The sequence below is a fragment of the Etheostoma spectabile genome, chromosome 20, assembly GCF_008692095.1.
Source record: "Etheostoma spectabile isolate EspeVRDwgs_2016 chromosome 20, UIUC_Espe_1.0, whole genome shotgun sequence".
In the NCBI taxonomy this organism is placed as follows: domain Eukaryota; kingdom Metazoa; phylum Chordata; class Actinopteri; order Perciformes; family Percidae; genus Etheostoma; species Etheostoma spectabile.
In genome coordinates, this window is record NC_045752.1 from 1,723,351 (window position 1) to 1,747,911 (window position 24,561).

The 24,561-nt window shown below is 39.6% G+C and overlaps 1 protein-coding gene across 3 annotated transcripts in view; it reads right to left on the reverse strand.

Moving 5' to 3' along the window:
• The window catches only part of sash1b (SAM and SH3 domain containing 1b), a 53,021-nt gene that overhangs the window by 1,591 nt on the left and 26,869 nt on the right, over positions 1-24,561 (reverse strand). Inside the window, exons 1-17 of one of the 3 annotated variants that reach the window (XM_032500814.1) lie at positions 17,932-18,145; positions 14,829-14,957; positions 13,095-13,145; positions 12,536-12,585; positions 10,376-10,416; positions 9,966-10,052; positions 9,682-9,794; positions 9,245-9,346; positions 7,868-8,003; positions 5,915-6,309; positions 5,362-5,436; positions 5,123-5,263; positions 4,864-4,999; positions 4,383-4,552; positions 3,790-3,996; positions 2,929-3,079; positions 1,068-1,199 (exon numbers count right to left, since the gene is read on the reverse strand). In XM_032500814.1, coding sequence (XP_032356705.1) covers positions 1,068-1,199; positions 2,929-3,079; positions 3,790-3,996; positions 4,383-4,552; positions 4,864-4,999; positions 5,123-5,263; positions 5,362-5,436; positions 5,915-6,309; positions 7,868-8,003; positions 9,245-9,346; positions 9,682-9,794; positions 9,966-10,052; positions 10,376-10,416; positions 12,536-12,585; positions 13,095-13,145; positions 14,829-14,873 — 2,032 coding nt within the window. In that variant the 5' untranslated portion in view covers positions 14,874-14,957; positions 17,932-18,145. Of the gene's footprint in view, positions 1-1,067; positions 1,200-2,928; positions 3,080-3,789; positions 3,997-4,382; positions 4,553-4,863; positions 5,000-5,122; positions 5,264-5,361; positions 5,437-5,914; positions 6,310-7,867; positions 8,004-9,244; positions 9,347-9,681; positions 9,795-9,965; positions 10,053-10,375; positions 10,417-10,489; positions 10,810-12,535; positions 12,586-13,094; positions 13,146-14,828; positions 14,958-17,931; positions 18,146-24,561 lie in introns of those variants that run through there. The other 2 variants (XM_032500813.1, XM_032500815.1) reach the window with 2 other exon arrangements.

A 24,561-nucleotide genomic window follows, 5' to 3' on the forward strand; every position in this document is an offset into this window, starting at 1 on the left:
GCAATTTATTCCTCACGCTCAACCATGACAGAAGCACACTTCAGAAAATGCTGAGACTCCAGACCTGCCACACTTCTGTCAGAAGTGTTCGAATAAGTTTAACCATTTCAAAAGGTTGTCCTAATTCTGCATTTTAGTGCATTTACAATTATACAAAATGCCATATTTTAACAAGTATAATTACTATTTAGTAAATATTTTAATTCTTCTGCATTATGCAGTTTTTTTAGGCACATGATAAAATATTGTGCAACATTATTTTTTAGTGGACTAAAAAAATATACACACAAATGGTAAAAATCTTGAGAGAAATACACTGTACAAGTGTGGCTGATCTGACATTGTTCTCTAACCACTGGACCTTTTCACATTCACAAGAACCTTCATTTACAGCAAGCACAACTCTAAGCAGTTCCAACAATTTTTAGACTTAATACACAATAAGAATGATGTGGCTATTAATAAAGCAAGCATTCGCAGTAAAAATGTACTCAAATTACTGGGAAAGTTTTTTTTTGTTTTTTTTTAACTATGTAAATCTTGTCACACATCGGTTCAACAGTCACCATTTCCAGCAAACGCAAAAACCACCACACAACTCACAACTGCAGATTTATTTGTGAGTAGACCTGCAAGCCGCTCCATATAGTTTGTTCAAGGGTGTGAAACATGTCTTTAGGTCAGTTTAATATGATGTAAGTGAACTTTCTAGTCCCATAATAACAGAGAAACTTGTGTTATTCCATTTTGAATATCATACAGATAATATAATGGTTGTAAAGAAAGGCAATGGCAGTTCTCAAAGCCCTTAAAGTGACTGCAAAAGAGTTGGATTCAATGATGCAGAAACCAATGAAAGTATGACTTGAAGAAGAAAATGCTTGGAAAAAAAAGCAGCAGAAGTAATAGTGACGATAGAGTCTTTCCAGAAGAGGATGAAAACTGAATTTGGTGGCTTGGAATGCTCGAGCATCAAGAAGAACTGAAGACCAAACAAGGCTTTCTAGTGAAGGATGAGGCAGAAGAGGAGGAGGACAGTGATCACAGGCGACTCAGGGAGTCATTACCGTTCTCCAGGTTCTCGGAACTCTCGTAGCAGCCGGAGTCTCGCGGGGAGTCGCCCGTGAGTCCACGCCTGTCCAGGAGCAGCTTCTCCTGTGAGCCTCCAGACTGACTGCCTGGCTCCAGGTCGCTGCTTCCTGCAATGCACAGCACCACCAACAGAGGGCAGACAGTCACATTTTATGATCTCAAGTAGGGTCTAATCCCAGGAAATCTGATCAAGACTATTTCCCGGTAAAGGTTATGACGGGAAACGGGAAATAAAATTAAATAAAAAAACACAAGGAGTGTGCGTCTATTGATGTCATACGGTAACGTTGATGCAGGCGACGGTGCTGTCATGTAGCCACGGTATTAAAGCCTCACTAAATTGCAGCCAATTTGTCACGAGTTCAATCCAATGCTGATATTGTCGCAGTGTTTAGAATTTCTTTTTTTTCAATCCAGTTTTACATTGGCCTATGGCCCTGTCTTTTTGCAGTACACAGTTGTACATTTCTGTGGGTCGTTTTCTTTCATTTAGTTCAACTTATGTTGAACGTATGTGTTTAAAAGAGAAATATGCCTGCATATATAAAAAAATATTTTGGTTAACTTTGAGAGATTATTCCCGTTTGCAGCAGCATACAAATCTCAACAGCCACAGAATGGATTTCTTTTAATAGAATGGTTTAGGAATCATTCAGTGGTTTACTTTAGCACATTTCATTAGTTTGTATAATGGAGTTCTGTAAAATATTGGTTTTCTAGGGGTTGTCTAGATATTCAGAAGACAAGTCACAGACTATCCACCTGGCATTTCATAGTTAGCGCTGCAGCAGATGTCACACTCGCAGCTCACTTGATCACGCAGCAGAATTGATCATTGCAAACTGTGTTGACTATGGACATAAACTGTGTTCTTTTGCCCAAATAATGATAATACAAATAATATAAAAAATGTCAGTTTTAGATTTGGGAACACATATTTGAATGTTATCAATACATTACTTGGGCTAAATAAATAAATAAAAACAGCTTTTTCCCAGGATATGGGTAATCTTTTCCCGGGATCTGATTCATCTAATTTTCAGGAAAAATATTAAACCCTAATCTCAAGTATGGCTGGGTAATAGATTAACATTATATCAGTATATAAGGCTAGATATTGTCTTAATTTTTGGATATCATAATATGACACAAGTCTCCTCTTGGTTTTAAAGGCTACATTACAGTAAAGGGATCTATTTTTCTGAACCTAGCAGACCGTTTCAGGTGTCCTATTATTTGCCTTTAGCCACTTAGTCATTATATCCCCAATATCAATGATTATTTATCAAAAATCTCATTGTGTAAATATTTTGTGAAAGCACAAATAGTATCGATATCAAGGTATTTGGTCAAAAATATGGTGATTTTTGATTTTCTTCATATAGCCAAATTTTAATTACCAGGGAACTTTGCATGTGTCTATGCATGGATTGCTTTTGGAGATAGCACCCACAAGACATATTACCACATTCTTTTAAATTGTGGACTGGAAATAACTCAATCAAGACATACCAACTGTGACATTATTTGTGATAGTAGGGGAAAGAGTTTCAAAATCACCTGCACTGAGTTGAAACAAACCTTCACAGATATATCACAGACATATACAGTATATTTATAGAAACCTCTAAGTGGCCCTCTTTGCATGATTGTCTGTAATCTATACTTTTCCTTAAGTGATAGTTATTTTATCATGAAAGGGGAATTCAACCCTTTGTATTCTTCAACATCTCAACCTTGTATAAGTAAATTTGATTATCTGTCCTTGATTATATTTAAGTGTTCCTTATGTAGTGCTCAGGGGAGATATAACAGCCTGTGGATTACCTGACCCACCATCATACTCCTGCAGCAGCTCCACAGCGGTGAGCAGCACAGCTCTGTGCTGGGGGTCTTTGATGTTCAGCTCATCCAAGTCCTCCTCCTCCAGCAGTTTGAATGTGTCCAAATCCTCATAGCCGTTAAAAAGGAAGGTGGGGAGATGCTCCTGTGGAGAGGATGGATAATGCACACACAGATCAGTACAAATCTATGGAAGAAATCCATTTGACCATGCACAGTTTCACAACTGCTAAACAGTATTTTGACTTGTAGATGAGAAAATAGGATGTTACAGTACAAGTTTCTACACTTTGTTGTCACTCAAAGATTCAGTAGGTTTCTCCAATTTGTCAAGCTGTAAATATTGAAAAGGAAGAGTTTGACATACACTTTTTGTGTTGAAAGTTAGATGAGAAGAACAAAACCAGCATGTCTGCATAGTAAATATGAGGCTAGAGCCAGCAGATAATTAGCTTGGTGCCTGGTCAAGAAACTGTTGAGTCTGTAGAGTCTGCAAGGATAGCCTTGTTCCCCTTCGTTTCCAGCCTATATGCTAAGCTAACCATGTCCTGGTTGAGCTTGTTACTTAGCATACAGACACCACAGTGGTATGGATCTTCTCATCTAACTTTTGGCAAGAAATTTATTATGTTTTTCAAAATGTTTCTTTAAATACAGCTGGAACCAATTTTAACCCATTCATCACCCACTGGTACTCCTTTCATCTAAAACATATACAAAAATATGGAATATCCCAGTGCTGGATTTGTTTACAAGTCAAAGTTATGCCTTTGTTTGTCATTTCCCTCCACCTGTGTGTGTGTGTGTGTGTGTGTGTGTGTGTGTATGTGTTTGATAATGTAGTAACTTTATTACTTTGAGGTTGATGCGATCAAGGAGCTCCTCTACCGAGGTGGGTTTGGGTTGTCGGGCCTTCCTCCTCCTGCGCATCTTTTTGGGCTTCACCTCCTCTTCATTCAGGACATCCACATAAATAAACTTGAAGGTTCCGACTTTACCGTTGAGCATCCCCATCCATGTACCCATCGGAGGCTTACTAATCACATCAATGACGTCTCCGCTCTGCAAGACCAGACCAATGGAGTCTCTATCAGCTCATCTCTCATGCATTACCTCATAAGCTACAATATTGCACATAGTTTACTTCACATTATATATATATATATATATATATATATATATATACATACATACATACACACAGTATGCACAAATAATTTATTTTATTTGTACATACATGTTACCTTCTTTTTCAGAGTAGGTATTCTGGTATTTTTATCTTTTGTTATCTACTTTTTTACTTATTATTTCTAGTATATTTCATGTACTTTCTGTATGTGTCCTTGTAACTTGCTGCTGTAACAGTAATTTCCCAGTTTTGGGATCAATAATGGGCATATATCTATATTTCTATTGTCTAACTTACTGGATCGACAACGTTGTCATACCTTAAGTTTAAGGGAGTCTGTGTCGTACGGACTGGGGGTGAAGTCTGTGTGAACTAGAGCGCGTCCACAGAAGGGTCCGCGGTAGGGCAGCTCATCCTCCTCCCCGTCCTCAGACTTCACACTCTCTCTGTTGCTGTTGGAGGAGTCAGTGGTGCCCACAGTCTGACCACCTACACAAAACCACAAGGAAACAACAGAGCCACTTCATGACCACAAGACTGCACGGGTCTGTTAGCATCTGAAAAATATTTTTTATACCTCTTTTAAAGTGCCAGCTGTTACACAGTTACACACAGAGACCAAGTGTTTAGACTATCTCAAAAGCCATTTAATGTCCTTGAAACACCCCTCTGATAAACATGTATGATAACATGTATGTCCCACACATCTGGTGTTCCGAGGTCAAGTGAAAACAAACACAGAGAATTATTTTCAGTACACCCAGATCTGGCACATAAGTACTGTAAACACACAGACTTACTCATGGAACTCTGTCCGCTGAGAGAACTTCTCAGGCTTTCCACAGATCCTCCCGGCTTTAGTTTGGGTTTCTCCAAAGAGTCAGAGTCTGTCTGCTGGGGTGAGTGAGGGCAGCTGGATACGCGCTCTGGGCTTAACTAAGACACAGAGGAAAAAAACATTATTACCTATGCTTTTAAACATTACCTATAGGGACAATCTACAATAGTAACACTGATAGATGCTTCTGTGCTGTAGTGAACTCTACCAACAGCACGTACCTGTTCAGGGAGGGTACAGTGGTATCTCTTGGATATGTGTTTTCTCATAGTTTCTCTCACAGACTTGACTTTTTTCCCCAGGGAGATACGAGATGTTGATGGAGATTTAATAGGATCTCTGCTACCATCTCCGTCGTTACTCTAATTTATGTACACAAAAAGCAGAAAAAAGGCAGATCAACAAACTAGTTATTTTGATTCAGTTCATGAGATAGTCAGGAAGAATGACAGTGACGTACAGGGTTATCGTTGTTAGAGATGAAGGCGTGCAGTGAGCGGTTGGTCAGGTCAAATCCTCCAAAACTACAAGCTCTCTGTGGAAAAAAAACAACAACAAAAAAAACAGGACATTCATAAGTAGAGATGCAGGGATGTGGGTGATGTTAGTGGTTTCCTTGCAGAGTACAATGAGGTTTTAGACCATGCATTCAATTTTCTTTTTTAATTGTGGTCTAATCTACAATATATATATATATATTTTTTAAAGATGCTACATGGGGCATATAAGTTCCTCACAAGCAGGTAAGGTCACCACAGATCCTATGATGGGCGAATATATTTATTTTCTCAGAACCAATAACGGATTTGTGAAACTTAACAAGACTACACTTATATTTCACGGGCATCAGCGCAGTTGCTGGAGTAGTGCATGCAGGGCAACTTGCATAATGCTGATGATATCAGTTTTTTTTTTAAACAACTGCAGGTGTCTAGACTATATTAATTCTTAACAGCAGCCTTAGAAATGCTCCACACACTACAATCTCTCAATAATCTCTCCTATGTACTCACCCCATGATGGCTGAGTGGGCTGAGGATCCGGTGACGGAGCTCTCCATCAGTCAATGAGCGAGCGATTTTGGGGTCCTCATCATTGCAACCCTCCATCTCAGAAAAGGAAGAGCCACTGCCTTCACCTGCCTCCCTCACCTCCCCCGCTACACTTGTCTCCTTATGAATCGGGCTTCCACTAGACTTGGCCCGGAAGATCTTCTGGCTGCTGCAGGTGTCCAGGCTGCTGGAGGAGGGGGAGGTGCTCAGGCTGTTGGAGTCCCTGTCACATGTCAGATGTTCCTGCAGAGCCGAAGCCAGGGAGTCGAAGGGGCAAACGGCATGTTTCTTCTGCACACCTGAGTACAAGGAGGTGCTGGGATCTTCAAAAGGAAGACCATCTATCATTAGGCTCTCTGGCGGGTAAAAAGAGCATAACGGAGAAGGAAAAACACAAGAAAATCTCAACAAAATTAGGTAAATTGGAATGAAATCCTCAAGTTTAAGATTTGTCTACAAATAGGGTTGGAGTGTTAAAAAATATAAAAAAATCAGCTAGACATGATGTCCACTTCAGATCAGTTCAGCAAAATCAGAATTTAAATCGTCTTTATTTTCAATTTTGATGAATTAACTTAATGGTTTTGGTCTATTAAATAATTATTGTCATAAAAAGGTGAAAATTATCTTCCAGAGATCATTGAATGGAATAATGATGCAAATGCTGCCAATTCTACTGGGCATAGGCATTTGGTTTGGTTTGAAATGTGCTGGGGACAGATCCGCATTCGGAAGTGCATTTTCAGAAGTGGGTACAATAACACCTTTTCTCCTCTTTCGCGCAGGTCATGTTTTGAAAGATGCTATCCTGTAGCTTACTAATATAAATGAATAAAAATGTATTAAAAAAAATTTGATGATGTCCAACACGTTTTATTTTATCAAGAAAGCCTTAAGTTTTCAAAAAGCATTAGACATATGGCCCACTATGTTCTGCTCCATGTACCATGTTGACAATGAGACATGACGTGACATCAGACTCAGAGAGAGGAGCTAGGAAAGGAAAATAGGCCTGGCCTACCATAGGCTACGTGTTGAAGTTCATTGAGCAAATGTGTGGCTATGTCTTTTCCTAATATTTGGATTTAATTCCCAATATAATTGACCATATTCACACACACAACACAACTTCTGCAAGTTCTGCACTGAAAATTTCGCCAAGATTGAAAAAGCAAAAAATGTGTGTCGCACAGATGAACGCTATAATATACCATGAGCTGACTGCTCTCAATTCACAACAATATGATTTATTGGCATCTGTTGCTCAAGAATTATGTGTGTTATGAACTTTTTTATTTTTTTTTGTTAATTGAGGTTGAGGTTTCAAAAAAAAAAAAAAGTGGTGGGAACAATATGACCCATGACAAAATCTGTACCCACCATCCCCAACGAAATCGACGCCTATGCAACTAGGAACACCTCTTTATTGTTCCCAGTCTGAATGTTTTTTTTTTTTTATGATGTATTGCAGTGTCCAATAGTCTACAAGCTGTTATAGGGACATTTCCAGCATGCCAAATGTCATATGTACTGAAAAATCATGTTGGGAAAACATATTCTTCAAAATATATATTCACAAAGCCTACACAACTAGAGAAAACTCACGTTAAATACCATTATTATTATTCTTAGTCAAACAGTAATTAGAATGAGCACAATTACTGATATTGTCTCTAGACTATGCGTCACATTCAGCATTGTGGTGTTCCATTTCCTCTTACTACACAGTATATTCTTGCTGTAAACACCTACTGATTTTTACATCTTGGCTGCACATACAGAAACACACATTTTACTTGAATTATAAAGGCAACGTCTCTAACACTTTTCATCCAGTAGCATCACATGGAGGGACAATGAAAAAGGTAGACAATTAGGCTTTATGAGATATAGTAGGATAGTGGTTTTAGCTACCATCTAATCCAGGCCTCTTTGACTCGTCAATTCTGATCAGTTTCTTCTTCACCTTCCGGGTTGAATTGACCAGTTTATGGAGTCTCCTGAATGTCACAGATTCCTCTTGTTCGTTGTCTGACAGGTCACAAGGCAGCTGACGGGAGGGACCAAAACATTTTGTCTTACAACAGAGCTTTGCAATTACAGTAAAATAAGACGATGGGTCTGTTTACTGCAGACTGCTACCAGTTGCAAGGCCAAATTCTTTGTATATGAAAGGAGATACACTTTCGCTGCCTTGATACTCAGATGTAGTGCTTGAGCTCACACATTACAAGGTACCTTTTAACAACTGTTCACGCACTTGTATGAAACAAAAAAAAGTATGTAAGCTGTGTACATGCTGCAGATGCTGCTGCAGGTACCTGCTGAGCCTTCTGTAGAAATGACTTGTAGTTTAATTTAGATATGTGGTAGGAAACCACAGTGATGACACTGAAGCCCATGCATACAGCTGTCCTATTGGCTCTGTTTCACAACACTAGAAAAGGCTTTCTATTTCAGGGAAAAAGAAAAGCTAGTGGCTTGGAAATTCCCTCAACCATAATATGAATTGATGGTTAGTGAAAAAGTCAGTTGTACATTTGAAGACTCTTGACACAGATGTTGAGGTTTTATCTGCTGACCAAAACACGAGCATGCGCATCCCAGAATAGATGTCAAAAGACAAAATGAAAGCAGATTAGCAAGTTTAAATACACAACAGAAATGTAATGCAAGTAGAGATGAGGTAACATTAACAAAGAAACAACAGAGAAGGATGCAACAGACTTCCAACCATCTTTCACAGAAAGTACACACACACACACACACCACACACCACACACACACACACACACACACACACACACACACACCACACACACACACACACACACACACACACACACACACACACACACACACACACACACACACACACACACACACACACAAATAGTCAGGCCATCCAGATGAATCTGAAAAATGTGCCCTGAACCTGAGCCCCCTAATCACCCCACCCATGCATAAAAGAGCTGTGGCCTGCATAACAGGGCCTTGTGCTGAATCCAGCCGCTCACTACAGCACAATAGGGGGTTAGCGCTTTGACAGGGATGAATAGAAGTCTGCCCAGTACCCTGCAGTTGGGAGAGGGCCCTGAGATGAAGGGCTTTAGTGGGGCCCCGGTTCATCGCCAGGACAGGGACAGAGGGAAAGAGAGAGGCGCTGTCAACAGCTCAGCAGCCTTGGCACTGGTAGATCAGAGGCCCTCATGCACAACACACTGCCTGAAGGTGTGATTCAGCATTATAAATCAACTAAGATGCCCTCAGACAGGGAGCTTAGAGACTTACGTTGCAGTTGAAAGACTCATTTGTGGTGGGACTGGAAGGATCGGTCCACTCTGTGGGATCGGACCTGCACGTCTGTCTGTTTTGTACTTCAAACTCCTTCAACTGTGGGAAAAGATGACCCTGTTAGTACATGATGCAGAGCTAGAGAACAAGCTGATAACTTATTCATCCTCAAACAGCTGGCACACACAAAGGGAGATAAAACCATGTTTTAACCACATGCCTACATCAGAATGTTAGTTCTTTCACAAAGCTGAAAATGCTGTTAACTTTTGTTTTTTTAATGCATTCCAATTTGCACACTGATTTTGCAACTTGATCAACCATTTTGGAATTCAAACACACTCTTAAAGTAGAAAAAAAAGGAAAAAAAACACAGCAGCCGCAACTTTCACATGGCAGTAAAGTGGAGAACTTTGGGATGCATGAGATCATACCCGTGCCAGGGCTTCCTCTATAGAGATCATATTCTCCTTCACCATCATCATCAGCTGGATACGCTCTTCGTCACTCATGGTGATTTCACTGGCCACAAAACCAACGTCATCACCTGTCAAGTAAAAAGTAGAGATGTCAGCTGACAGAACTAAACAAAACTGAGTGCTTTATTTAGGCATTTTATTAAAATACATCTTGAGTGTCAAATAACAAAAAAGATGTGTATGTCATTGAGTACTCCTTTAGGTATCATTTCCTTTATCATGTTATTGACTTTACATACCTTTTGAAATCTGACGCAACACTCCTTTCTGTGACTTTCGAAAACTCTGCCAAATAGACTTGCTCTTTCTCTTTCCATCCCATTTTCCTATATAATACAACGATTCAGTTTAATTTAGTGCAGAGAAAAGAAATAAAAGGGCACCACCACAAAAGTAAACAGAAATATCCAAACTGTAGGTAAACAATAATTCTAGCAATTGCACTTAATTTCTAAACAAAGTATTAGGTTATGCCCAAAATTTCAATAGTCTACCTACAACCATGAATACACACAAAACCATTTTTGAAAAGCTTAACTGTAAACTTAGTTTAGTGTAGATTAAAAATCAATCAGAATGTACTTGCAGTACAATGAAGCGATAAGTATATGATGCATATAATTAAGATGTATATACAATTTCAACTTACCTCCTGATCCATCATCAGAGCTAGATTTTTGCACAGGAAACCTGGAAATCAAGCAAAAATATTACTTAATTTGAAGAGTTCAAAAGAGATTGAAAGCCCTGAACAGACCAGTACCTGTTTTCCAAAGTCATTTTCTTCATTTTTCCTGCTATCCCACCATCTCCCTTAACATGTCTTTCTATCCTCTTGCGTCAGATTTAAAAAAAATAAGAAATAATAAAACTCACAGAAGCGCACTGTCCCTCATGACCCTAGCATCTTAATAAAGGGAAATCAAAGTAGTCAAAACAGATGAAAAAGAGTGGCTGCTCTTGGCTGATGATCAGAGGTCAGTGCTCTCCAGCCATCACAGGAACAATAGATCCTTTTTCATGTCCACTCAGGGTTTTACAGCAGCAGCGCTAACGTGACCTCTGCATTCCCTGCACACTTTCACCCTCCCTCTTCCTCTCTCTCTGGGCTGGTTGTTGTTGCTCTCTCTCATGAGTTTGTGGATCAGACCTGTGTTTTCTGTTTTGTAAATTTATTATAATATATACTGTTCATGTTTGGTTAAATAACTATGGTATCCTAATTCTAAGTCTTGCTGACACTGAAAAGATGTGGTTTGTCACCTTGTTGTAAGCAGCCGTTTATCCATCTACAAAATGTTCTGGTTTTCAGTTAACACCTAGTCATTGTCTCTAAACTATACATTGAATACATTGTTTGCATGATCAAATCTTGAACATTGCCAAATAAATTCATCTATACAAGTGTAAAAATATCTGTATTGGTAGCGGTTAATCACAGGAACCGTCTGCACATGCTCCCATTTACCACAATAAATAATGGCATGACAGTAAGACACCAAATGCACAGATCAGAAACACTTCCCTATAAAAAAAACTATAATAAAAACAATAGTGTCAGTCATTAAAATGTGTTACTGATAAGTGATAGCTATCAGCTTCCTCCAGCATTATTATATACTTGTCCCACTAGTGGGCAGCGTCTCAATAACACAGACCTGTTCCTTACTATTATAAAATCCTTTATTATAAAAATGTGGATTTTGTTCAATTTTCAATGTCCAGTCACTTAAACAAGATGAATCAAATCCATATGTTGTTTTAAGATTAGTCATCACCCAAGTCATCTCCAGCTTTAGACAAAATATAACTCATCTTTGAAATCCCTCAAAAGAAACAATGGAGGGAAGGAAGGATGTTTATAGGTGACACAGTGATGCTTCATAAATGTGAGTGGAGGGCACCAGGAAACGGAGGAAAGGCTCGTGTCCACAGGCTGACACAGAGATAATACAGGAAGAGAAAACACAGTTCAGCTTCCAAAAGTAATACGACTTATATTATAATATAATAAAATGATAATAGGGTAGTCTGTAAAGCCAAAACACTATACATTATCCGGATACATCAACAGTTCCAGACATATTTATTATTATTATTATCTATTAAAGTATTTACTGGTGCTTATTAGAGCCCAACAGATATATCGGCGGGCCGTTATTATCGACCGATATTAGGCATTTATCAATATATCGGTATTGGCATTTATAATGGCAGACCCCCCCCCCATCTGAATCATTTCTATTGACAAATAAATGATTCTAATTTATAAATATTTAAAAAATAAAATAAAATGGATGGTACACCATGTTATGAGCGTTAGCGTTGCATAGTTTGTCCCCCAGCGGGCGTTCTACAACATCCGTGGTGGCAACACTGATTATTTTTTTGTTATTGTGTTTTTGTTCAAAAGGACTTAAGTTTCCTATCTTAAGTTTGTATTTCTATACATCTTTTTTATCTGAACTTTAATATATTTTGATGTTCCCCTGTTCTCTTGTGACAATAAAAAAAATTATTATCACATTAGTTACCAAAAATTAGGGAAATCTGTTACTGTTTTGTTACGTGTTTCTGAATTTAAAAGAAAAATATATAGGCCGATATATTGGAAGATCAGATTTTTAAATAACCAAATATTTGTATCAGTATCGGTCGGCTCTAGTGCTTATAATCCTCCCTTGAATCACGTGTCCTGTTCTTACTGATGCTTCACCTTAGATCCTTCCCTAGTCAAGGATGCCGCGCCTTTCTGGTGGATTTTCAACTTTCTTTAAAACAGAAATTATAATTAGGGATTCTCTTTCACCTTCTCTCAGTCTCTGGGGTGGACGTGGTACTGCTGAGTCCAAGGGATTCCTTAAGGAGAAGAAAAAAAAAGTTTGTTTCAATACATACAATGGCATGGCTTCAATTTACTGAACTATGTCTATAAAGGTCACATTTTGAGTTATAGTTTAATTTTTTGAGCAACAGGTAATTTTAGAGGATGGCATTTTCCTTCATAGGAAAGTAAAAACAATGGAGCAGACAAACTAGCTTCTTAAGATTGAATCAACTGCAATTGAGTCGTAACAAAAGAGGAATTTCAGGTATTTATTTATTTGTAATTTGTTGCGTTTTTGCACCCCTACTTGTCACATTTGACCGTATTTCAGGAGCTAATCCCAAACATTCAAAGACCGTCTCAGGGCCAGCTCTCTGCATCGCAGTCAGTCCAATGTTACTTTATAGTCTAACTTTTTGGTTTTGCTCAGGATAATCATGACGAGGCAATTCCATGGCCTCTTATCAGCCTGTCTGCTGACGCACATGGGAGGAAGTTGCCTTCTCTGGAGGTCTGACACACTCAAGAGCTGGACACTCACCTGGATCTGAGAGCGGAGCTGCAGTGATGTGGCCAGTGAGTCAACTGTTCCCTGAAACACAGAGGAGTAAATTATAGTGTCATCATAACGCAGAAATAGAAAAAATATTCAGCTGACTGAATTGGCCAACCCACATTATGTAATAACACCGGTAAATAGGGTGACCACCTGCTAATAAGCCCAAGGGGGGACAAGTGGTATGTTTCTGAGGGACAATGTGGGACACTGCCTGGCGCAGCGGTGCCCCCCCCCCACGGGCAGGCTCACTAATACTGGTTTACCCATTTCTAGCACCTTACATGGTATATTAATAATGCCCTATGCCCCTGAACATGTGTAACTGCTGATGTAAGCTCATGAATAGAACCAATGTGTATTTTTTTCTAAATAAAGATTAATATTTTGAAATCTCATACAATTATAATATAATTGACAGATGCACTTCCACTTACGATTTACTTTAGCTATTTAATTTTATTTTTCATTACAATTTATTCACTTTAAATACATTATAATATAAAATTATAGGACTAACAGGAGTTGTAGTTGCTCAACAGGAACAGTTTAAACTAAAGAGTCCTGCCAGTCTTCCTTGTACCCACCTTCTCTTTCTAACTGATGGGGGGGGGGGGACGGCTCAGACTGCTCAGACTCGGGCTCTTTCTCCAGTTTTTGAATTGGAAAGCGCGTTCCTAAAAGTCCCTTCCCAGTGTCTGGTATGCACGTGCCTGCGCTGTCATGACAACGAATCGGAGGGATTTTAACTATTTGGCTGATTTAAAGTCATATTCTGGACATTCTGGCTGATAGTGACGTTTAGAAGTCAGAGAGACTAAATCCGTTCAGATCACAGATCATCTCCAGTCTGTTGTTAATTAAAATCAGCATCAGATCTCATGTAGAGCATTCTGAGATCTACAATTAAAACTAGAGACTGTTCCAGCTGATATGTGGGTCTGATTATATTTTATTAAATCGGAATCGCACCACAGTGTTAAAGTCACTTCCTGTTCTGGAATCGGCTGGAAACTGCCTGACTTTACCGCAGCTTTTAGTGTCCCCCCCCCACCACCCCACCACCCCCCGGCTGCTGCCGCCTGCTCTCGTCTACTTTACAGGCGCAGTTCATGTCCAACGAGCCTAATGTTCGTTTGGCTGCCTCGGGTTCCAAGATAGAGCGACCAACTTTTTTTTTTGAGCAAGCATTGATTATGCGTGACACGGTCTCAATTTGCGGGACGCGTGAATTGGGCTTCAAACGCTGTGCGCGCACGCGCTACGCGGGAGGTGGTCACCCTACCGGTAAACGGTTTTGTGTTACAGTTTAGGACATCTGCAATTGCTGCACTCCCAACAACTACGGGGTTGAACATATCTGTATTTTATATTCAAAAGTAACTTTTATTTAGAAAGTCAATAAATGTGACAAAACCGCATGTTTCTTCCATCCTTCCTCCTTGAGACTTAAATGAGAGAATACCCTGGCTAAACAAACGAGATAAAATGTTTTTATTAGTGAGTTTTTGAAGTGCAGGTAAGCGGATTTAACAGTGTTTTTATGTCTTTATGCTAAACTTGTGTCAATCTATTCATCTAACTCTCACACTGAGAAACTGAAGTTAAGAGAACAATGAAAGACCCCCCCCCCCAAATGTAATGATGAGATATCAGATTTTTTTTGTTGATAAGCCAAGGTCTTAACTGATAAGAAAAAGACAAGATAAGACTGTTTACCATCTCTGCATCTTGCACTACTTTACGTTTCCGTAGCTCCTCCATCCTTTCACACACATCACTGAGGGAGGTTCCGTAATACCGAGAATACTCCTGAACCAGGTCATCAAGGTTCCCCACTGAGCCATCCTGAAAGAGATAAAGAGGCATTCAGGCACTCACACAGATATTGCCACAGACCAGAAGAGGAAAAAGACACCCTGCAGAGGTTGAGCGAGATGCCAAACAGCAGGCAAACACTGTAAACACTGACCACTGTCATGATTAAAGCCATTGTTATACGCTCTAGTACGGTCACCAGCAAAACAAACAGCCAGAGATATCCAGCTGTGATTTTGCCTCCGTCTTCACCCCAGCCTGCAGTCTTCCTGCCCAGCGACCCCTTTCACCTCTGACCCCCCCCACCACCAGAGGAAGCACCGACTGACGCAGCTACGACTCGCTCAGTTTGCTTTCTAACAGTCATCAGGACGACTCAAGAGGCCACGGTTCAGTGTACCGTAAATCATAAGAAGTAAAGTCACTCAGTCGGATGATTCTTTGTCCTGACACAGGGCAAACCTCCGGGATGTAACCCCTTTTAGCTTCCTACAATTGTGCTACCTGGAATAATGTGGCATTTTTTATTTCTGTTTTTTTGCATGTGGAAAGAATAAATCATTTGAGAGATTATTTTGCTGAGTCAAAGTCAAAGTCAAAGTCAAAGTCAGCTTTATTGTCAATTTCTTCACATGTCAAAACATACAAAGAAATCGAAATTGCGTTTCCCTCTATCCCACGGTGACAACAAGACATTTTAACCTGAGTTTTCAGACCTAGTGACCTTTGGGACCACAATCAACCCACAGGGCTGGTTTCCTTCTCAGGGGATTAACCCCAGTTTTAAAATAAAGAGGCATTTTAAACCAGATAACTCAAACTGTGAGACACATTTGTTTATTTGGTCCATTTCTCTGAGCACCAATTCAAGTATTTATTGACAGAAGATACCTAAGCACCAAATGAGTTTTTGATTATAATTTGTTGACTGTCTAAAAAAAGTGCAGAAGCCTGTGTAATTATAAGAAGTATACGGCAACGAATTTTAATTGGCAAAATGTTTTTTGGGAGAAAAACATAAAGGCTGCCTGGATTTTGTGTGACATCAGCATAGCAGACCAATTGTTCACAGTCCCATCCAAAATGCTTCAGCTGATGTTATATGTGCAGACCAAGCAAACAAAAATGTTCTTCATTAAAATACAAAAAAATATGTGTGATGATTAGTGTATGGTTAAACATATGTTTATTAGTATTTTCTGCTGATGTGTAAATGAATAACAACTTCTATTATGTATTTAGTGCAGAGTAGTGAGACAGCTTCACACATACATGACTTATACAAATAACTAAAGATATGACAAATACAATATAAAAAGACAACATCTAAGAAGATAGTTCCTCATCACACCTAGTCATGCATTAAGACTAAGCAGTATTATCAGACTGTGTCTGATAATTCCCATCCACTATGTCCTTAAACTGTTTTACGCATTATTATTATTATTATTATTAAGCTTCACCCAAGCCATACCCTGAAGGTATGCAAATGAAAATGGTCCTCTGCAGTGAAAAGCAATACTGTGGGTTCACTTGTCTCGTGGCATGATAGAGTGTGACTGGCTCAACTGTCCAGAAAAAAAAGAGCCATTCATTTGGTAAATGACATGCCCCCGGGTCGAAATGGCATGAAAATCTGGCTGCTTTTCATACAGTCAAGAAGCAAGGCTGAGGCCAACTGAGACGCTCTGCACTGTGCCTGGCTACAGTCACTCTTCTGCCTCAGACTGCCACTGAGCCACATAAACAGCCTATTGTCACACACACACACACACACACACACACACACACACACACACACACACACACACACACACACACACCACAACACACACACACACACACACACACACACACACAACACACACACACAACCACACACACACACAACACACCACACACAACACGTTACAGATGAATGTAAACTAATAAACAATGTCAGTTCCATTCTCATACCGACAATTCTTACAAAATGTGAGCTTAGGGGAAAATATTCCAGTGTACTCTATATTCCCTCTGTTTCCTAATTAATGGTTTCCAAACCGAACTGCAGCATGAGACATTAACCACAAAGGATTGAAAAGGAGAGTGTGGTGTCACATTTCTCAGCCGCTGAGCATCTCATAGGCAGACAAAAGATCCACGTGCCCCCAGGGCCTTGAGTGTCTAATGAGTGTTTTTACAGTTCCTCTGTCCTGCCTCACGCTTTCAGGCAAGCAGACCTGGGTCACAAAGTATCAGCAAATAACTTGTATCAATTTAGCATGCTTTGAGACGGAGATGTTAAAATACAGTCGTGCTACAGAAGTCAAAAGCAAGAGTATCAGAGAGTTTAAACAAGACCATAACGCATAATTTTCTATGATCGATAACTTTGATAATAAATGTCCTGAGAGTAAAGTTAAGAAACTCTGTTTTAGGCTTAGTAAAAACACAAGTGACTGAAAAGTGTATTGTTTACATCCAAATTGACACTTATTCTGAAAAAGATTTATCCCCCGATAAATAAATGACTGTAGAAAAGGTAGTGTGGTGATGAGTTAGACCTATGCTTACCCTGTGTATGTAATTCTACCTGTCTGTTCTTTTTGTTTCCGTTTCTTGTTATCACTCCTGTTCTTGACACTGTTTCAATAAAAATATAAATGACAAAAAAAAGAACAAAAAAGACCAGAAATTCTTCTCAAACGCATTTACATGCTACAGCCTCATCAGAGGGTGCATCACTGTCTATAATAGACTATTGATGTTGTAAACAGGTTATTGAGGGATATTTCAAAAGAACAAGCAAGAGAACAAGCACTGACTTGTTTAAGCCTTTTCTACTAGATGAAAGTCTCCAATAACCAACTAAAACCGCAAACAGGGAAAGATGCACACACTACAGTAAGTTGTCTTTTGAAACAAGGCTACATACATTGAATTTTCCCCCAGTGAATCTACAGGAAGCTACCAGCTCTAACCATCGAGCCACATTCCAGTGCAAACATAAAAATACACTCACCACAAACAGGCATCTGGCTGCCAACAGTAGCCACCCAGCACTAGTTGCTCTTCAGTTCCACCACACTGCTATAAGTGAAAGGCACCGTTTTGAAAATGAACTCAGTTCAGTGAGTGGAGGACAATGCATCCTGCAGTGAAGGGGAGGGGTGTCCGGCACGCATAAATCAGAGGGAGTTTAGTTGAGGGAAGGTTGGGGGAGTTGCAACCACATATGACGCTGTTGCTGCTGGGTGGGGCACTCTACTCTCTCCAGCTGTGGCCCACAGAGACTGGTTGACTCACGTGTTCAAATAAAACACCACCTCGCAGTGTGTGCCTAAACGTCTATGTCTGCAGTGGAGTTAGATTGATGGGTCAGACTTTAAAAGAAATGTTTAATATTAGTCAGATATGTCTCCCTCTGCTGATATGGAGGTTTCTCTTGGACCACTGTGTTATACAACTCTGTCAAAACAAAGAATTGAATTATTAATCTAAAAAGGTACCCTGTGTAGTTTTTTGTAAACAACCAAAATTAATGTTTACATTTAGGTCAAACAAACATGTTAAATGCTAGGGGGTGTGACTCAATATTGATACGGTAATATATAATCTTCTTTTGTGCGATACAAAAATCAATACACTGGCGCCACATACTGATTATTTTAATTGATATTGATATATTTCCCTGCTTCCAGCTGCTCCTTGAGGTGGCGATTATCACATGAATGAGGGAAACTTGAACATAAGTTAACTAGCCAAAGAAGAAGAGGTTTTCAACGGGATGGTGGACAGCAGTTTGAGGAAAATAACAGATGCCCCAGCCACAATGAAGTCCAAAGTATGGACCCATAGTTGCTCCATAGTTCTGAAATTTGAATTTACTCACTAAAAACTTGTACTTGCAGAATTGTGCCGTTCTCTAACAGTTTGGACTTTCATTGAATAAAGAGAAAATCTGCACTTATAGATCCTTGGGCATGAAAATTTCATTTTTTTATTATTTTTAATATGCGTTCCCCCCAGCCTGCCTATGGTGCCCCAGTGGCTAGAAATGGCGATAGGTGTAAACCGAGGCTTGGGTAATCCTGCTCTGCCTTTGAGAAAATGAAAGCTCAGATTGGGTCATAAGGAGCAAAGTTACCTCCCCTTTCTCTGGGAAAGGAACTTCTTGAGAAATAGACATCAGATACAGTATTAGGGGACCACAAAGGTCTATATAAAAGCATCCAAAGAGCACCATGTCATGGTACCTTTGACCTCTTCATGGGCATTTGGTATTCATAGTTAGACTGATATTGTGACCTATCATTAAAGGATTGTCTATCAATATAGTGATAATCGCAGAATTGCTGTATTGTTATCGGTATCATATCGTATTGGGAGATATCCTGTAATTCCCACCCCTATAAAATGTTTTTTCTTCCTTTTTTTTCCACTATTGTTTGTCAGCTTACAGTCTTCTGCTACATTTGTGGGTGCATTTCAATACTGTCTCTGACTGTGTTACTGCCACCAACTGTCCATCAGTGGACTACAGTGACTGCAGCAAAACCGTGTATCGCCTTGCTAGTGTGCTTGAGCGCATGCATGTCCTTGTGTGCTTGCACGTAAAAACAAAATGGGAACCTACTTGTAAACACTGTTCCATAGTGCAACTACTGGTTAAGAACTCAACAGGGTACCTTTAAATGTTCCCTACCATTGAATCATTGTGTAGGGTCATCCTGCTTTAAGGAATCTCATAAGTTTGCCTGCAAAAAGTAGTTTTTTTACTCCCGGATGCACTTATAGAAGAATCGAACACATTCTGTGAACAACAATGCAACAGTATTCTAAAAATATTTACAACAGCTCTTCATTTACCCATCAAGCTGATCTGAGGTCTATATCAGTGAATGAATGGAAAAGGATAACATGCCTTGAGGACTGCATTGCATGTATGGCACAAATGAACATGGGCATCCAACATCAGGCTCTAGATACCTTACACTCTTTTGAAACACTGGGAGTCTGTACACCAGCAGGTGGCAGCAAATATTAACTCTACACCAATGCCTTTAACTTATTTACTGAGGTGTCATTGATAGGAAGTTACAACTGAAAAAATGAACTGCCTGCACTTTACTAATACTCCCATAGTTTATTGTGCTGCAACGTTTAAACCCTGCTGGGCCTTTCTCAGGCAAAATAGTAAATTGATCAGGAGTTGAAAGTGGACAATTTAAGTGGAAACTAAATATTTCCTCTCAACTTTAACAAAGAGTAGTGATGTGAAAACGTTAGCTGTGCCCTAACAAACTACTAAATACTAAAATCAACTTGCAACTGAGTCTTGCCACAAAAGTGTAAGCGGATCTAGAAGAAGCAAGATGATGATGTGTAGTGGTGTGTCTACAAATAAAAAAAAAATCTTCATGTAATAGGTTTTTCTCCTTTTATAACAGATTAAGGTGTATACTGGAGAGTGCCCTGATCAAGCCCCTCGGAGGCTTTTTTGCACCTCTCCATCACGTTTTGTTAGATTTGTATTTATTTAGTTACATAAAACATAGATACACAAAAGCATCTTCACATGTCCTTAAGGCATTACATATTAGGCTGGTGATCTCATTTGCTTGTAGTATTAGTCAGTGAGATTATGTGTGGAGAAATAACCCTCAACATCTTTGTCTAATAGTGATCCGTCACCCTACTGCCTCTAATCTTCATCTTTATAAACTGACCACTGACTCCAGAGCAGTGAGCAGCAGCAGCAGGAGTTAACAATACCAGTGTCAGATCTGCTGCAGATTATTCTGAGCTACCGATGGATGGTGGAGATGGTGAAAGGCTACGTTCCGCATATGATGCCAAAGGGTCAAGGCATCTTATGCCAGAAAGGGCAGTTTTCCGCCTGGCTACACAGCGGCGGGCTGCTCGTCACTTCGGAGTACAGAGAGAGTCAGAGATAGAAGCCCTTCCTCCCTGTCAGGCAGCTCCTTTCCTATCATCGTCAAGTCTCCTGATTTTGTCGGTGCTGAGCTGGAACGCATGGGACCTCATCTGAGCTTTGATCCCTGGAGAGCTCACTCTGTGCTCCATAGAGTGGGAGACCCAATTCCCGTGTCTGTGGAAAGACTCGGCCATATGATCAGGACCACAGCCTCAGTATCATATCGCATGGAAAAATTGTAATCGCACAAATACAAACTCTGAATTTAAGTCCAGATCTGAAGTAATACATACAGTATCAAGGCAGCAATCTTTGTCGAGTGAATGCACGTTACAGTTTATCCAGTGAGGTTTTGGAATGGTTACTAAGGTCATTTTCACAAATCCACAAAAAAAGCCATAACATCATTCAATCAAAAGGAATTTAAACATTTAGATTACAAAAATAACGTTTTTTACATGTTCTGCCCTTATAGTAGAATCAAACCAAATCCTTTTCTCTATTACAAAAAACAGCTACGGTGGAATACAATAAATTACCTTGGCTTGAGTGTTACAAGACCCAAACATATTTGAACATAACTTTGAGAAAATGCAGTGCGCCCTTTAAAAAAGATCTATGGGTGAAAATTTTATGTTTAAAAAAATTTAAAAGAAGCAGCCTGCTTTTTACCTTGATATTTCACACATTTCAGAATCCATTGGAGGATAACCATATGTTTTCCTCCAATGGATTCTGAAATGTTTTCATAAGACGGATTGATTACAGAAATGTCCCAAAACCCAGCAGGTCTAGAACTATAATACTTCAATCCCCGTTTCACCAAACCCTCACAAGCCCCAAACTAAATAAAAAAAGAATTTAAGACTGTGTGGTAATTTTATATATATTATATAAAATTTTTATATATTTTAAATAGAAAAAAAATAGAGTGTCATGTGCCGGGGTGAGATATGTAAAAGATCCCAGAAGGTGGGGGGTGAGGGAAAAATTCTGTGTTTCCCGACACCCAAGGGGCCCCCCCCAATTTTACAGCCCCGGGCCCCCCTAAAAGAAAAAAAGGGGGCAGGGGAGAGCTTTTCCTTCAAATTGGGTGGTAAGTGGGGTTTTGACAAGTCCCAAATTTAAGGGGGGAAAGGGAAGGCTGCACATGACATTTAACCCCTCAGTCACACCACACACCCACACTCACACACACACACACACCCCACCAAAAAACCCACACACACACACACACACACCACACACACACAAACTAAAAACTGCATACAGAGCCCTAGTTTTTGTTTGGCACATTAGCCCGGGCTTCCGTACCAGCACTGCTTCCCCCCTTTTCCCCCGTCCTCCCTGATCAAGTATCTCCCGCTTTCTGCCGGGCATTGGGGGGAAATTTTTCAAGGCTCTTTTGATGGTAACAAATCAGAAATGGGGACGCCCCAAAAACCCTTTTGGGAAAAAAATCTAAAAAAAAAATGGGGGACGTTTCCCAAAAAGGGTTTAAATAAAAAATGCATTGTTTTTCTTCTGGTGTGAGCAATAAAAAAGACTGTCCCGTAAGGAAAACCCGCCAGGGGGCCGATTAAAAAAAATAGGGGGAACCCCCAAAAAAAAAAAGATTAAAGGGAACAGGAGGGAAAAACAAAACCTTTTTCTCAGAACTAAACCCATCCTAAAACTGTCGGGATTTGAAAAAATTGCCCAAAAAAAGCCCCGATTTAAATGGAAGGGAAAACCCTAAACCCCCCAAAAGCCTTTTTTTTTGCCCTTAACGCAGCACCAAAATTTCATTTTGGGAAAACTTTTATAATATTTTTTTGCAAAGCATCATCTGGATGGGTTTGGGGTTCTAGCTTGTTTTTAATAGCTTTTATTTATTTGTTCCTGTACCTTCGAGCATGTTTAATTCAGCAGTGCTGAGTTCAAATAGAGAACAACCCTCTTTAAATTTCAGTTAAATTACATGCATGAACATTCTGTGTGTATTAAATCCCCTTTTGGATGGCAGTGTTTTTTTTGTAATGGGGGCGGCCTGTAGATTGTTCCCATTCCTTAGAGCATGTTTAATTCAGTGGTGCTGAAAACAAATACAGAGACCTCCTCCATTCAAAATTCAATACAATTCACAACTAGAAAGGCTGGGTGTATTCCTCAGTTATAAAAGGTTCTATGAATGGTTCTGGGTTTATAATGAAGCAGACTGTGGATTGTCCATATTCCTTGGACAGTGTTTAATTCAAAGGTGCTGAAATCCTTTCATCTGGCCCTCACCCCTGTGCTTCGGGTTAATTACCCTCGTGTGATTTCGCCTTGATTCTTGGAGACACGTCAGCCAACTCGCTCCATCACTGGGCTACATAATCAGTGAAGCAGCTCACCCCTCACAAAACCACAACATCCACTGATCCTCCTGTGAGACACAACACAGGACTCATGGGCAGCTGTCAATCATGCAATGTAAGATCGTGGGGGACCACAATGAGGTAATTCTGCATGGTGTGAAAAACAAGTGAAATCCGGTCCAATCAGGAAAGAAAATACCCTCTGGACATTTCTCTTTTGAAACATACTATGAGAAAAAAAAACCATGAAGAGGAGATCTGAAAAACAACACAGCAACAAGTTAGATAAAGAAAAGAGAAAGACCAAACCTATGACCTGAGAATTGACAACGGTAAAAAAAGTTAACAATGGTGTCTCGTGAATAGAATGGGATGTTTATTGGTGTCAGTATTTAAACTTCATTCAGACCCTGAACCTTAACCCAGCAGGGGCACATGTTGCTCCACAGCCACTGAAAGACAGAGATGGGTACTGAAACACGGCATTAGAACGGGCCCAGACCTACATTTTTAAGATAGTAGTATTGTAGTAGTAATAATAGTATTGATAAGCTCCAACTAGGCCTGTGAAGATTAGTTCAAAGCTTCACTCACAACAGTCATAGGCACCCTGAAGAAGAAGTTGTAACCCAGCTCAATTTTAACAGGCACAAGCATTGTCTATAATTTTAGAATTTACCCATGAAATAGCCATCTGAATAAAGGCTTTTTAAGCTTTTTGCCGGAAGAGGGCCTTGGCCTTTTTTTTTTTTTTTTCAACATTTAGTTATATTTAAAATATGAATACATTCTAATCCTGTCCTGAATTTATTCTTTTACAAAAATTAGATATACATTTTTTTTTAAGATATAGTATATCTTTTATGACTGAGTATTGTATATAGTATATAAGAGAAACAACCAAACTGAAGGTGTACCAATAAGAGTAGTCATATATAATACTAACCATACCCATCCCTAGAAACATGTTTGAACTTTATTTTTCTAAATGGGGAAGCCACCCAAACTGTTATCTTACTAAAGGAATTGCTGAGCTCTTAATAGGATGTATCTGACAACACTTTTCCCTTTGGTCTAGTCAGAGCCAGCATCTCTGTTAGACTTGCCAGTCGTCTCTGCCCTCTGGGATATCGGTTTCTCAGATAACTGCATCTTAACACTGCTGTGATGTACTTCAAAACATTCAGAAGGCCGTGCTCAGTGTTTGCACATGCTCCTTTTCCCAACCGCAGACATCCCAACAGGGCTGACAACAACATCTCCTGTCTGACTCAATTTGCCTCCTTCTCTGCAATCTCCTCTTGTCATTTCAAGGACATCCACCTTATAGCCACTACATCCATTAATGGATGCTAACCGCAGCTAGCCAAGCATG